The 16,892-nt window shown below is 32.1% G+C and overlaps 1 protein-coding gene across 2 annotated transcripts in view; it reads right to left on the reverse strand.

Annotated features, from left to right (window-relative positions):
- Nucleotides 1-16,892, reverse strand: part of LOC143063342 (neuronal calcium sensor 1-like) — a 64,953-nt gene that overhangs the window by 11,549 nt on the left and 36,512 nt on the right. Inside the window, exons 4-6 of one of the 2 annotated variants that reach the window (XM_076235443.1) lie at nucleotides 4,062-4,151; nucleotides 3,114-3,168; nucleotides 2,906-2,929 (exon numbers count right to left, since the gene is read on the reverse strand). In XM_076235443.1, coding sequence (XP_076091558.1) covers nucleotides 2,906-2,929; nucleotides 3,114-3,168; nucleotides 4,062-4,151 — 169 coding nt within the window. Of the gene's footprint in view, nucleotides 1-2,905; nucleotides 2,930-3,089; nucleotides 3,169-4,061; nucleotides 4,152-16,892 lie in introns of both variants that reach the window. The other variant, XM_076235444.1, reaches the window with a different exon arrangement.

Here is a 16,892-nt window from a genome sequence, read left to right on the forward strand (position 1 = left end):
CGGGTGTATAAAAATTGAAGGCTCTTTAAAGACAATCCTGCTGAAAACTTCTAATGATGCACATTATAAAGCAATAGAACAAAGTCTTCATGCTGAAACAACATCATATACAAGACACTCAAACATTTAAACTAAGATGTCACCATTAGGATTGACAAGAAATGAATGGTGATCATTCTGTAAGATAATATCACTATCAGGGTTATATATCAAACCTTCTTGATTTTAGTATATTCCTTAAATTTTAACTTCATAAATTCGTAAAAGCTTTGTCCACAAATTTCAATTTACAAACTATAAAATGAGAAGTTTAATGCATGCAAAAAAAGCACAACCTTCTGTTGTTTGTATAATTCTTTGTATACCAATCATTAAAATACAGCAAATAAGTGTAATACATCTTATAAGAATTTAATCCTTTGGCAACAAATATTTATTATCTGTAAGCTGACGTAGAAAATATCAAGATAAAAACAAATTCCTTCAAGAAATCAACTAGTTTTACAAAGTTATTGATTGACTTTTAATTTTTTCTGATTAAAGCTGGAATTATCTTCCACGCTATGCAAGGATTATGGGGAGAAACATTGGTGATAATGATGTTTTATTATATTGATGAGGTTGCTGAAACGAACAAGGACAACGTTATCAGGTGTAAATAGAAGATTTTATGACACTTCGTCATCACGATCTCGTCAATACTCATCTTCGCAACAAATTAAATGGTTAAAAGCAAGATTATATTTTTATGTAAGTTTTTATGATGATCAAAAACAACAAAAACAAAATGTTTTGATTTCTTCTGGGAATGTTAATTTTTCATTATTATATTTTCGTTATGTTCTTCTATACTTAAATTTTATTTCTTCCTGTTAATGCCACAGAAAAAAAAATCACTTTTTTCTCATTTTTCTCTCCCAAAGATGTAAAAAAATTCTTTTAACCATACATTTACTTGACTTTGTAAAAGTTTATTTCATCATATTTATATATACATTTTTTTTAAAAGCATAAGTTCTAAATATGCTAAAGGTGTCTTATTGATATAAAGAGCCACCTCTATAAAATGTCTAAAACCATCAACACTTAAATCTATTACCGTGAGTATACAGACAGTTTTTGCCTGGGCTTGGAAGTTATATTAGTGTCCTAATCTAATTTTCTGACCAATAATGGATCCAGGAAATGAAATTTCCACACTCCATTCTATGAAATATGTAGTAATGGGAACAGTTGTTAGTTTCTATAGAGTCGGCAATCAGATCGTGTTAGACAACTAATTTTGTGGTCATATACAAAATGGTCGGCTACGATTTTTACTTGTATAATCACAGTATAATAACTAATCTAAAAGAGCAAGCTGCAAATAAATGAAGTTTTAACATGGAAAATGATTCATGTCGATTATCTAATGAAAATGATGTAATATTTCATTGTATATGCCCTTTTTTAATTCATTCTTGTGCTAGCATGTGTTTTGCCTCTTTTATATTGTACTGTTTTCAGTTATAATTATAACTTAAAACTATAGATTTTATTCTATAAGGTTTTTCTTGGCAAATGTTATAAATGAAGGTAATTATTTGTTTTTTTGCAAATGAACCATTTTCACCTCCATTCATTAAAACATTGATCTTTTGGCATTATAAGTTTAGTTGATTAAATCAAGTCCTTTTTTTGAAAGTTTAATAAAAATATAATTTCCTCCAATTTACAATTTATGATGTCAAGAGTTGTCTACAAGGGGAAAAGGTGAAGGGTTAAGATCTCAAAAACATGTTTAACCCCAGTGTCACATATTTTAGCCTGTCCCAAGTCAGGAGCCTCTGTTAGTCTTGTATGATTTTGTATTATAGTTTCTTTTACATATTTCAGAGTTTAGTATGACATCCATTATCACTGAACTTTAAACATTTTTGTTTTAGGGGCCAGCTGAAGAAAGCCTTGGAGTGTGGGATTTTCTCGCTGCATTGAAGACCCATTTGTGGCCTTTGGCTGTTATCTGCTCTATGGTCGGGTTGATGTCTCTTTGACATGTTCCCCATTTCTGTTCTCAATTTTACAAAACTGATAGATCACATAAGTCTATAACAAGGGCAATTCCAGGTCTGGTCTACCCCTGGCCATTTAATTGTACTCCCATCTTTATCCTGATTTTTACAGTGGTGGAAAGTAATACTAAAAGAATTAAGGTGCTAGTAATTTACTTCAGATCAACTTATCAACCATCAAGATTATAATTGTTTATATGTCTCACAAATAACAAAGGAGGACGTAAGACGAGACTGCTATAGATACAGAACATAAAAAGATTTTAAAAGGCTATTTAGTGGATTGCTTCCTAAAGCGATGACTTTCCTATATTTATGTTTTGTTTCATTAACATATGCCTCAGACATCTCCTTTAAAGTATAATATACAAGTATTCATTTTGCATCTATTATTTAAATTTTAAAAAACTTATTGTATTTAATCCCATTGTATATTATACAATTAGGTTCTTTAGATTCTAAAAGTCTGATGAAATCCTGTGGCTGTTTTAGGAATAGTTATTCAGAGTCAGTCCAGATGGACAAAAGAACCAATGAATGTGATGGCGTCGACTAATGGACGGATGGACAAATGAATGAGATTACACAATAAATTGTGACTCATGAAGCAGAATTATTTTGCATTAAATCCACAATGGCATGGTGTAAATCAAATATAGCCCATCTGACTAGTGCCATGATTTCCTCTAACAAACCTGTGGCAAATGACCTCAAGAGTATATCTAACCCTTATAGTCTGTTTTTCCTCTAATGAACCTCTGACTAACACCCTCAGGGGTATATCTAATACTTAGTCAAGTTTCTCCTCTAATGAACCTCTGACTAATACCCTCAGAAGTATATCTAATACTTACAGTCAAGTTTCTCCTCTAATGAACCTCTGACTAATGCCCTCAGAAGTATCTCTTATACTTAGTCAAGTTTCTCCTCTAATGGACCTCTGACTAACGCCCTCAGGAGTATATCTGATACTTACAGTCAAGTTTCTCCTCTAATGAACCCCTGACTAACACCCTCAGGAGTATATCTAATACTTACAGTCAAGTTTCTCCTCTAAAGAACCCCTGGATGTGATGGACAAAGCAGTAATAAATTCTCTGAATGATATATAACCATCCTGAAAAGTAAATAAATAAGGAGTATATTCTGTTTTTGTTTAATCAGTTTATACCCGTCAATGATGAATGAGTATAATTGGTTATGCTATACTAATGTCCGAATAATCAGTTGTTTTTTTACCATGGGAAAAATTAGATTCTTTTTTACTTCAAATTTGCCGAAAAATTATACAATCATGATAATTCAAGAAAAATGTAGTCAAAGACTAAAAGACACTTTTACTTAAGCCATTTTTTTTTAAGAAAAAGGAAAGTTCTAGATCTGTTGAAAAGAGAAAAATTAGGTAAGGGAACAGGTGCTTGGTTGAATTTAAAAATATGAATAGAATCAACAAATGAAATGAAATACTTTTAAGGCTGTACTGAATATAAATTCTACTTTAACTGTTAATGACATCTTTTATTACACTAAATTCATTGGAAGTTGGATGTGAAATGATTGATATTTGATCTTTCGCACAGTGGTAATTGGCCTTGAACTTTTTGTTATTTATGTAAACCAATATGGAGTTATTTTCTATCAGAACAATAGGTAATTCTTTTGAAGAAACAAACCAGACAATACCAAGTTTCAACCCACTAGTCCAATCATTTTCCTCTGATTTTTATTATTTTTTCTCAAGTTTGCCCAAGGTGACATACCCAAACACATTTAACTGTGCCACATTATGTTATGCCGAAGCCAGGAGCCTGTAATTCAGTGGTTGTCCTTTACTGTTGTTGATCATATTTGTTTTTTGTTTATTATTTTGCAAGTATCAGGCTGTTAGTTTTTTTGTTTGAATTGTTTTACATTTATCATTTTTGGGAGCATGCTATTTGGTATGGATTTTGTTGGTTGTAGAAGGCTGTGTAGTTGCTTCCCATCTAATTATATGATATCAAGACATACCTTGTTTGCATCAAAAACATTGAATACAAAGTTTGCAAATTTGCTTGGGTCACCATTTGGAAAGAACTGTTTGTAAATTGTCTGAAACTCCTGTAATAAAAAATTAGGTAATCTATTAAACAAAGAATTACTCTTCCGCTTCTTCCACCACTTTTTTTTTACAGGATTCTGCAGTTTTTTTATCAGAATCCTGAATTTTGCTATTTGAAAAAAATATCAAGGGACATAACTGTTGTCAAGAACAAGTTTTAAATTTAAATTTACCTAGTGTTTCAAGGTTTCTAGTGTTGTGTAATAGTGTCAAAAGATTTTGTTGGAGCAAACACTATCAAAAACAATAAAAATTAATTTTCAACTTTTAAAAATTGGTAATAAAAATACTCATTTCCTTCAAAATATCTGGGTCAAAAGCTTTTTAAACCCTTTTTTGGCATAAACTTCATCAATTCTCCTTATTATCTATATCTAAGTCAAAAACGACCACAATTCCAATTTATTTAATAGAATATTTTGAATGAGATTGATTTGCATGGTTATAGGTAGGTAATTGGCACACATTCAACATTTGAATTTAAATCTATATTGCTGGGACCTTGTTTAAAAAATGCTGTTAGTTCTGGTAAATCAAAAGCCAATAATCCTGCAGTTTACAAACGCAAGTCTAATTTACCTTTTGACAAATGAAAATATGAAAATTGATTAAGCCAACCTTTTTTGAAATATCTGTATACCTTCTTATATGTTCAAGGCCGTAACTACCCTTGAGGCAAGTGAGGCAATTGCCTCACTAAAATTTCGACACTGATCTTTTTTTTTTATACATATATATAAATATAATAGTCATTTGTTGTTCTGTCTCAACCTTAAATTTCTATAACTTGTCATCATTCCTTTTAAACTATTCTTCCTTGATATAACTCAGCATCTCAACCGGTGATGTTTCTCGATTACATTAACGTAGTAACAATAATCATCATGGATCTTTAGTTATAACAGGCTCTTGCAGAAAAAGGAAAAGCGACACTGAAGGTAAAGAAGGAATAATTCTAGTAAACTAGTTTTTTAAAGCAATTGCTTTTATGCCGTCGCGTATGGCCATCTTTGTGACCCAGATCAGAGACTCCGCCCAGATCAAGCCATAGTATTTTGTTAAACAGGCTCCTGGTCAGTCATTCTTTAACACCTATGTATGTTTTCTAATGCAATACATAGCTTGAAACTTTAAGAAAACGTTAGTGGATTTAAGAAGTTTCAGAATATGTTCTTGTAGATGTATTTTTGTATTTAAAGGGTCAACCGTTTGACTATCAAATAACATAGAAGTCCGAGTGAAAAAAAGTACATTTTTATAAATGCGATTCCGTTTTCCGCCGTTCGTACGATGTTTCAACAAAATATGGATTCATTTCAGTTGTTGATTTAGTATTGAAAATTTAACTGAATTATCTCCTAATAAATACGGTTTTTTTATGTTTAATTTGTGTTTCTTTAAGAGGTCAGGTGCTCTTGTTCATTCATAAAATTATCGTTCATTCATACATTTATCGTAAAATCAAAATCACTACACAGGTTAATGCGTAGTGTCAAATTATTACCTGTAATCTAAAAATAGACAAACTTTATTTGCGCAAATAATTTAGCGGAACGAAACCCTTGTTGAAAACACATAACAATAAGTTCGTTTTCCTTTTCTGTCAAAACTCCGTAATATTTATCGATCACCTTACTAATGAAATGGACCCGTCCAAACGTAGTAGATGCCAAGTCGGTCCAGATGAAGAGATATTTACAATTTGGAATTTTCTAGTTTATTAATACATAGATTGAAAAAAAGTACGTCTTTTTAAATATCATGATCAAAACTGGGTTTGCATAAGAAATGTGACTTGTCAGATGAAACCATTATCCTCGTCTTTTCAGTGAACAAGTCTACTACGTTTGTTGACACTCGACGGTCCACCGTGTTAGCAATTTTATTTCACATGTTTTCGAAATATTGAAGATCATTTTTCGCAATGTTTCCTAAAAATTGATAAATATCAAAGCAACGTAGAGCTGTTTGTTCTTGTTCGTATAATAAAATTGAGAATGGAAATGGGGAATTTGTCAAAGAGACAACAACCCGACCATAGAAAAACATAAAACAGCAGAATTAAGGTCACCAACAGGTCTTCAATGCAGCGAAAAATTCCCGCAGCCGGAGGCGTCCTTCAGCTGGCCCCTATACAATATATATACTAGTTCAGTGATAACGATTTAATGTCATGTTTGTCTGTGATGACCCCCTTTTCGGGATTGCATGAGAATTGTAGTTATCTCGTACCCACATGCACTTGTTTCTATCCATAGGAAGGTCGACTATCCATATAAAACTATTTATATGGATAATCGACCTTCCTATGGATAGAAACAAGTGCCTGTGCTTGTACCGCATCAGAAGGACACATATCAACTGAGCAATAATGTTTGGAACTTAGTTTTAAAAATGATGACAAAGTAACATTATGAAAATATTTTTATTAAGCTGAAATATACATTTATTCTTTACATGTTTATGTCTTGTAAGATATTTTATTTCTTTCCAGTTTTTTAACATTTGCGTCTGGAAAGTTGAAATGTTTTAACTTAATCATTTGTGTTAATGGTTAAATATAAATTAATAAAGAAAATTGTTAAAATTAAATCAATAAAGGAAATTACTGCCAAGGAAGTTACAAACACTACCAGGGGATAATCCATGATGATTTCTTTTTGAGTTATATGTTTCAGCACATGTATATTTGACCCCAACTTTAGCCTGGTAAACGTGTTGTCTCCTTGTGAAATATAAAACATATTAAAAATGACTTTCTGCTAAAGTCTTTTATTTATATAAAGTTAAAACCTTCTTACTTTTAACTAGACAACACTCATGTCAGGTTTAATTCTTGTATATATGTGGATGAAAAATAAAAGTCCCCAAACATTAACATGGCAGCAATTGCTTTTACAGCCTTTAAGGCTTTGATTTGTGAACAGAGTCTGAGTATTGCATATAACTTCATTAGAACAATAAAAAAAACGATAAGTAGACTGACAAATAAAGTACTGGTCTTCGGAAGGGGGCAGTCCTGTCTGCGAATTCATTTCTCCGTTTCACCAACTTTTGACAAATCAAGTACTGGGCATCGCAAGGGGGCAGTCCTGTCTGCGTATTCATTTCACGAACTTTAAACTTTCTCTTTACAGATAAATGAAATATAAATAATGTGAAACATGAATGCATGGATTAGTTTTTATCCATGTTTCTTTAACCTTAAAAATTGAAAGAATATCCCATATTCCAATTTGATATTATTGAGGAATGGTAGAACCTTAAACACAGGATTTTGTCTTTACTTATTCGGGACTACGGAATTTCGTTTCTTTATATTCGGGGTTTCGGAATCGGAAACTCCCAAACCCTAACCCCTAAATTTATAGATTCTGGAACTAAAATACCACCAGAAATAATTTGAAATTACGGAACTACATGTACAAACGTCAAAAACTTCATTCCAATTCTCCTGTAACCATATATACTTACTCTATAGATAGAATCATATACATGTATCTTATCTCAATATATCCCTAGTTTGTCTACTCTTTGTCAGCATAAAAGCGAGTTTAATATTTTGTAACTGCGACTGTATGATGGTGCTTACAGGAAAGCTTAATTCCCTTTTGCAAACAAAACTGTTACTACCGATGCTGCTACCGAATTGCTGATGGAGAAGGAATTGGAAGAAGACATTGATCATTGTGTTGATGATGATGATGTGCTACCTTTAGAAACACAGACTGCCCTGAAACAACTGAAAACTTGGAAAAGAGCATGCCTGAGAGGCGAGAGATTGCGCAATCTTGCCATGCTCCATCTTCATCGCGATAAGGATATCAGCAGACCAAATTATGATTCTGAAACGATTTGACTGAACCGGCCATAGAAAAATTTGGAAAACTCTACTGAATCGATGTTTGTTCTATGTTCTGGCAGCAGACTCAAATCAGTGATATTTGAATGATTATCTTACACGTGTTACATATATTTAAATAAAGTTGTTAAAAATTTGGTGTTAGTAAAAGTCTTAAAATATGAAAAAATTATATAAAAAGTGTCCAAATTCAAAACATTATCAAACTCTCTAAAAATGCCTAGAATGCAGGATTTTGCACCATTCATTTCAAACCCCAAAAAAAAAAATTTCGCCTCGCTACGCTCGGCTCAATTATTTTGCCTCACTTAAATAAGATGCCTAGTTACGGCCTTGATGTTAAAGTAAGTATATACAGCAGCACTTTAAACAAAATAGTTTATGACTAGAATTGATTGTATGTTTTTTTTTATGAAAAAGAGTCGCAGTTCATATCCACAATTTAATTGGTACAGTACACATCTTTTATCTATAAATTCATCATTTAAACGATTATAGATAATTTAGACATGTATTTACCAGATAAATTAAAACCTTGCCCCTTTTATCTGATTTCAAGGTACATTTTAAAGATTATGTCGCATGTCTTTTCTTAATTAACCATACAAGTTCAAATTAAATTCTACAAATACTTGTCAATAACAAGATTAAATAATGGAACGATAACAAATCAAACGCACCTCTAATATCACTGCCAAAAGAGTGTTTATGACCGAATTATAGATATGAAAATTTCAATATTAATAATTTAAAGTTCATGATCTTTGCATGAAAAATATTTGATCTAGTAATTGATTGTGAAAAATACTATAGATTATATGATATTATATGACTGAGCAATATCCTCATTACAAACATTAGTCAATTGCCTCACCCAGTATCTTCATCAAATTTTATTATAAACCTTAAAAATAAATGTACATAAAAGCTATACTCAAGAACATCAACTGATGGTAAAATTAATAGTTTTAAATAAACATGAAAAAGCTGACAGCTAGAAAAAAAAAGCTTTCAATGGCATTACATTTTCATGACAAAGTCATATGACTATAGGGGATATTAGGATAAGAATTTTGTCTATATAAAGACTGCTGACAGAATGAATAAGACCAGTACTGTGTATTGACCTCTCATTGTGTCTTGTCGTGCTGGTTTAACACAGTCTATATAAATATATAAGCATATAAATTGTACATTTTTCTAGTAAGAATTTTGTCAATTATTTTATTGTGTTAGATTTAAATTCTGTTAATTAGTATTCTTGCAACCAATCAAAATGCATAAATCTTGTGGTACCCCTAGTAGGTTGAGAACATTCTCATTTTACTACTTTAACTATAATGTTATTGACCTCATCTACAGAAATTAATGACAACATTACTATTGCATAAATCCTTGACCACTAGCAAAATCTAACTAATGTGATTACAAAACTTGAATGAAGGAATTAAGTCACTACCGAATTTATGAATGCTAGTTAATTATTGTGCACCTGAAAGTCTCATTTTGTGCATTGATAAATAATTTTGTCTTGAAGCGTTATAGATTTTTTTTCTTTTTTACCATATATTCCATTTAAGTTAAATAAGCAATTTTGATCTAACGGTTGAATGCAAAAACATAGAGATGGTAAATGAGCAAATAACAGACCAGAAAAATTACAGTGGACCTCCATGTCTGTATAAAAGTGCATTTTCATGTAAAATTAATTAAGGATTCTAACCATAAAGCCAATATCTTCTATGATAAGAAATTTCCCTTAATTGAATAGATTAACACCACTATTTCTGCTAATTGCAAACAGAAAGGCTAACCAAAAATGATAGAACACCTACTATTAATCTTACAAAAGATGCAAAGAACTTTTATACAATACATTTACTGACTAGTCTTTGTAGTACAGTATAATTATATATACTATTTGTAAACAGCATGTAGTATAAATTGTTTATTTGGAATCCAAGTAGTATAATTCTTATGTAAATACAGTACCATTTGGTTCAGAGAATGAGAAAACTGCAAATAACTAAAATAAAAGGAAACACAGTGTAGAAGAGAGGAGAAAGGTACCAATGGGGTATTCAAACTTGTAAGACGAATAGAGACTGACAACGCTTTAGCAAAAATATAAATAGAGAAAAAGACTAACAACAGTAAACAAAAGTCATCCTAGCCAACTAAACACTGAGCAGCATGAACCACACCAAAAATCTCAGGTGCTCCTGAAGGGTTAGCAGATCCTGCTCAACGTGTGGCACCTGTTGTGTTGCCTCTCTGTGAGTACAATCTTGGTGACAAGTCTTATTCTGTCCACTCATTTAGGGAACAGAAGACAGCATTGTGGTTACAACAATAGGAACAAGTCAGTCATCATCTGTGAATCAGATATTTCATATTGGTCAACAAGTCAGTCATCATCTGTGAATCAGATATTTCATATTGGTCAACAAGTCAGTCATCATCTGTGAATCAGATATTTCATCTTGGTCAACAAGTCAGTCATCATCTGTGAATCAGATATTTCATATTGGTCAACAAGTCAGTCGTCATCTGTGAATCAGATATTTCATATTGGTCAACAAGTCAGTCATCATCTGTGAATCAGATATTTCATATTGGTCAACAAGTCAGTCATCATCTGTGAATCAGATTTTCATCTTGGTCAACAAGTCAGTCATCATCTGTGAATCAGATATTTCATATTGATCAACAAGTCAGTCGTCATCTGTGAATCAGATATTTCATATTGGTCAACAAGTCAGTCATCATCTGTGAATCAGATATATTTCATATTGGTCAACAAGTCAGTCGTCATCTGTGAATCAGATATTTCATCTTGGTCAACAAGTCAGTCATCATCTGTGAATCAGATATATTTCATCTTGGTCAACAAGTCAGTCATCATCTGTGAATCAGATATTTCATATTGGTCAACAAGTCAGTTGTCATCTGTGAATCAGATATATATCATCTTGGTCAACAAGTCAGTCATCATCTGTGAATCAGATATTTCATATTGGTCAACATGTCAGTCGTCATCTGTGAATCAGATATTTCATATTGGTCAACAAGTCAGTCATCATCTGTGAATCAGATATATATCATCTTGGTCAACAAGTCAGTCATCATCTGTGAATCAGATATTTCATCTTGGTCAACAAGTCAGTCATCATCTGTGAATCAGATATTTCATATTGGTCAACAAGTCAGTCGTCATCTGTGAATCAGATATATATCATCTTGGTCAACAAGTCAGTCATCATCTGTGAATCAGATATTTCATCTTGGTCAACAAGTCAGTCATCATCTGTGAATCAGATATATATCATCTTGGTCAACAAGTCAGTCATCATCTGTGAATCAGATATATTTCATATTGGTCAACAAGTCAGTCGTCATCTGTGAATCAGATATTTCATATTGGTCAACAAGTCAGTCATCATCTGTGAATCAGATATTTCATATTGGTCAACAAGTCAGTCATCATCTGTGAATCAGATATATATCATCTGGGTCAACAAGTCAGTCATCATCTGTGAATCAGATATATTTCATCTTGGTCAACAAGTCAGTCATCATCTGTGAATCAGATATATTTCATATTGGTCAACAAGTCAGTCGTCATCTGTGAATCAGATATTTCATATTGGTCAACAAGTCAGTTGTCATCTGTGAATCAGATATTTCATATTGGTCAACAAGTCAGTCGTCATCTGTGAATCAGATATATTTCATATTGGTCAACAAGTCAGTCGTCATCTGTGAATCAGATATATTTCATCTTGGTCAACAAGTCAGTCATCATCTGTGAATCAGATATATATCATCTTGGTCAACAAGTCAGTCGTCATCTGTGAATCAGATATTTCATATTGGTCAACAAGTCAGTCATCATCTGTGAATCAGATATTTCATATTGGTCAACAAGTCAGTCATCATCTGTGAATCAGATATTTCATATTGGTCAACAAGTCAGTCATCATCTGTGAATCAGATATTTCATATTGGTCAACAAGTCAGTCATCATCTGTGAATCAGATATTTCATATTGGTCAACAAGTCAGTCGTCATCTGTGAATCAGATATTTCATCTTGGTCAACAAGTCAGTCGTCATCTGTGAATCAGATATATATCATCTTGGTCAACAAGTCAGTCATCATCTGTGAATCAGATATATATCATCTTGGTCAACAAGTCAGTCATCATCTGTGAATCAGATATATTTCATATTGGTCAACAAGTCAGTCATCATCTGTGAATCAGATATTTCATATTGGTCAACAAGTCAGTCATCATCTGTGAATCAGATATTTCATATTGGTCAACAAGTCAGTCGTCATCTGTGAATCAGATATTTCATATTGGTCAACAAGTCAGTCGTCATCTGTGAATCAGATATATTTCATCTTGGTCAACCAACTGATAATGACTTCCATAGAATTTACAATTAAAGAACCTTAGTGAGCACGCTCACATACCCCACGTCCCCACATTGTCATTGGAGAAATTAAATAAGTATAAGAAAAAAAAATTGTATAAGAAAAAATATTGAATAATAATTTCCTGTCAATATACATAGTATGTCCTTATTATCTACAAAATTTCATGAAATTCTGTTGTGTGTTTTCAGAGGAGTTGAGATGACAAACTGTTGCAGTAGTACATTAAAGGGAAAATTCGCGATTTTTTTCTTATGGTTTAAATATGTTCATAATGACATAATATGTATATTCACAAAGTTTTATCGCTAAATGTGCAGTAATAAAGGAGAAATTCAATAATTAATGAAAAAATATTAACTACTTCCTGTAGGTCGTGATGTTTTCTCCTGGTTTTTGCATGCCGGGATTTAAAATATAATCATTAAAAGTCTTGGTTTTTAATCATATTTTAACGTAATCATAAGCGCGCCGATGACTTATGCTTTATCTAATAACCAGCCGATAATAAGAAGATAAAACGCACAGACGTGCAATTGTACACATTCATGAGATAAATTTTCTATGTTAAACGTATATATTCGAATTATTTTTTTTAGACAACACAAAAAGTTATAAAATTATTTCTAATTAATGCATTTTCGGACTGATAAGGTGAACAAATTAAAGTACAATAATCTGTAAAGACAATATGTTGGTGTACTGTTATTGACCTTTTACTATCTCTGCTATGACTAGATTTATACGATGTGTGTATTCACGGTTCTTAGGCAATACTCGTAGATGGCTTGTTTAAAGGTAAATTGTTATTTGCACTTCGGTATTTAACCACGCCTCTAGGGCACACCTTGCCAGGTGTGACTGTCTATTCGGATCAGTGGATTATAAAACAAGCGAGCATTTAATACACACATTAAAAATACAGGTGACAAATAAAAATAGATCGCCGTGGAATTATTTAATTATATTTGGTGCTATTATTTATTTGAATTCAAATAAATTAATTTACTAAGAAATGAACAGTTTTCGGTTAAAGACGGGAAACTTAATTCATGTGTCAGAATAAAATGATATACACCTCTTGTCCTTGATTTAAGTCTGATAAAAAAGGGGAACTTAGAAATTAGAAATAGCTTTACCAAATCATTTTGATTGTCTTTATTAGGCAAAAAAAGGTACGAGAACACTTACATTTAGACTTTTGAAACCCATGTATTAATTAATATCTGAAACTATCTGAAGATAACTCTACCGAAGCGGAATATAATTGTACGAATAAAGAAAAAAAAATGTTTTTAAATCTTTGAACATTTATGATTAATTATTGTTATCTATTGTTCATTTAATTATACTTAATTAGTACCTTAAATATGTGTACAGCTCGGCATTAAATCTTGGTGTGGTAGGAAGGGATTATTACATATAGATTATATTATTTGGATGAGGATTTGAGCTAGCCTATAAAAACACATTAATTAGTTAACATACATTCGAGACCAAAGGATATTAACTTTGCTAATTCAATTAACTTTTACTCACATATATTTCTCTCATGATTTGTGCGTGCTTGTTTCTATAGGACAGTGTATATATTGTTATACTGTCCCAAAATTAATCATTAAATCGTAACTAAAAATGTCTTGTTCGGAGGTTGATAGTAAAAAAAAAAGAGGTTGATAGTACTAACAGTGGTTCCAGTCCGGTCAAGAGAAGCAGATTTTGACGAGTATGGTCAATTTGGGTACGCACTAGAGCCAGAGTATACCGAAGAAGAGCTCCATAAAATGGAAGCTGCAGAAAGTTCCCGAAATCAAGATATCCTTAGCAACCCTCGCCAGTTTAACACAGCCGGATTGGTGTTCGTGTACTAAATGCATAGTTATGCCGTTATTGACGGAATGTCTTTGTTGCCCCGAATTTACTCTCTTTCATGGTAATTTTGAATTGGGTGAATGCATTAGTGACAATATCGATTTCAGAACAGTTTGTCTGAACCCGGTTGTTCTTGAAACAAGCTGTATAAGTTTTCCGAGGTACAAGTGCCATAGAGGGAGAGCTCCGTCCCCTCCAGACGTACTAACTCACAGCCATGTTCACATTTAGTTGAATTATATATACAATATACTTTTAATTTTGTTCACTGTTGAAGGCCATACCGTGACTTATATAGCTGCTTAAGTCCACTTCATTTGGGTAAGTGTCTCCCAAGTAAACAAACCACAACTTCTTATTTAATCAAATGACTTATCTTTTTGCGAAAGTTTGGTATGCAAAAGTGCAAAGTTATAAATGGGTGTCTTGCAATATCGAAGTGATAATCTATTTGTCAGATCTCTTATATCTTTTGACGAAATCAAACCATCATGGTATATTCTGCATTTGTATAGACCGAAGTGTACTAAATGATATTCATATTATACATGTTAAATGAATGAACAAATATTAAACCTATCTTTTTATTGTTTTCCGCCCATGTCTGCTCATCGCCAGAAATAAAGTTTGTCGCACGAAAAAATGGTATTAATTCCAGAGTCAAAATTTAAAGAACTTATTTTCCATGTTTTCTGGTATTGTACGAAAGAGAATTGACCTAACAAAAGAATTGATATCTTAGGCTGTTAGTAACACATGTAGAGCAGTAGGTCGTTGTTGGACATATAAATTTTAGAAAGTATCATCTGTTAAATTTGCAGGTCACTGAAAGGGGAAGTCCCATACGGAAGTAGGTGTTGAGGATGATTTTTTTTTATCCAGTGACACATATTACATGCGTATTCTTGAACGTTTGATACATCATTTACTCTCAAATTGCAAAAACGAAAACTTCCAATTGTATTTATAGTATTTGTATTTTTATCCATCTGATGAGTTAACTAAAGCCTTTTTCAACTGATTTGTATAGTTCGTTCTTCTTCTTCTTCTTCTTTTGGTATACAATAGTCTATCGAATTCGTTGATTACATACTGTTGGCATACGTGGACTAGTCTATTTACAAAACTTTTACCCTAATTTACACAAAATGTATGTTTCTTTCTTATGTTCAATGTATACATGTATATAATTTAAATTGCGCTATAGTTCCGTAACTTTCTATCCAGGCGTATAAATAAATCGTCGGCAAATGCGTATCTTTTTAAAATCAATATTTCTGGTATGTTCCAATCTGTCCTTTACTATTGACAACGAGTTTATATTACATTTTCCTAAATTAACCCTTGGAAAAAATATGTAAATAGATTTTTATTTCTTCAAATCTTTTTTTGATGTATTATTTATATTTTTATAAATAATATTCTTTACACCAGAAATGTTATTTATAAACAAGCGTATGAGTTAAGTAATGACTAGTATATTATATCACTTTCGGACACCCAAGACAGAGATGTATATTATAAACCTGATAGTTCAAAATGGAAAGTTATAAGTTATAAGTTATCGGCCGTGTACACCGATCAATACCTACATAAGTGAAACGATGCATGAACTTGCAAGCCCGACAGGAAATCGCTTGAATACCTGGACGTGTCACCTCACACCCCTCACAATACCTTTGGGAGTATCACCTTAAGCCATGCTGGTGATCAGATGAGGGAAGATCCGAATTTATTTGAATAAAGTTTATTACTTTAAAGAATTATGAACGAATTACATTTTCGAAAACAATTTTCACGGAACACTTATTTATGATTTGAACTTTGACTTTTTAATTAATTCCAATATTAACAGTTTAAAAATAACAGACTATGGTTATTTAAAAAAAAAATAAGAACATTTTCCGTATCAAGTTAGTTAGTCAGATTAAACAACTGTGCGATTGACAAGATATCGACACGCAATTACGACTACATCGGTTACTGTAGTTTTGGTCCTTTGTGGTTTATAGACATATCGTGATTTTTGATCGTAGAAGATGACAAAATGGCGGAACGCAGAGAATTGATACTCAAAATTTAAAATCGATGGTGATCTCTTATCTAGCGGAATAAAACTTTAATATCTATAAATTTGAGAATTTTTATACAGAATGGACATAATATCAATTTTTGATTTTTTTGCGAAGTTTCCCTTTAAAGTAAATAAGTTCAAAGGGGCGTAACTCCTAGAAAAAAAATTGAATCGCAATTTCCCGTCGATATGCACAACTACATAGTATGTCCTTATTATCTGAAAAGGTTTCGTGAAATTCTGTTGTGTGGTTTGAGAGGAGTTGCGATGACAAACTGTTGCAGTAGTACATTAAAGTAAATAAGTTCAAAGGGGCGTAACTCCTAGAAAAAAAATTGAATCGCAATTTCCCGTCGATATGCACAACTACATAGTATGTCCTTATTATCTGAAAAGGTTTCGTGAAATTCTGCTGTGTGGTTTGAGAGGAGTTGTGATGACAAACTGTTGCAGTAGTACATTAAAGTAAATAAGTTCAAAGGGGCGTAACTC

The sequence above is a fragment of the Mytilus galloprovincialis genome, chromosome 2 (genome assembly GCF_965363235.1).
Source record: "Mytilus galloprovincialis chromosome 2, xbMytGall1.hap1.1, whole genome shotgun sequence".
Lineage (NCBI taxonomy): Eukaryota > Metazoa > Mollusca > Bivalvia > Mytilida > Mytilidae > Mytilus > Mytilus galloprovincialis.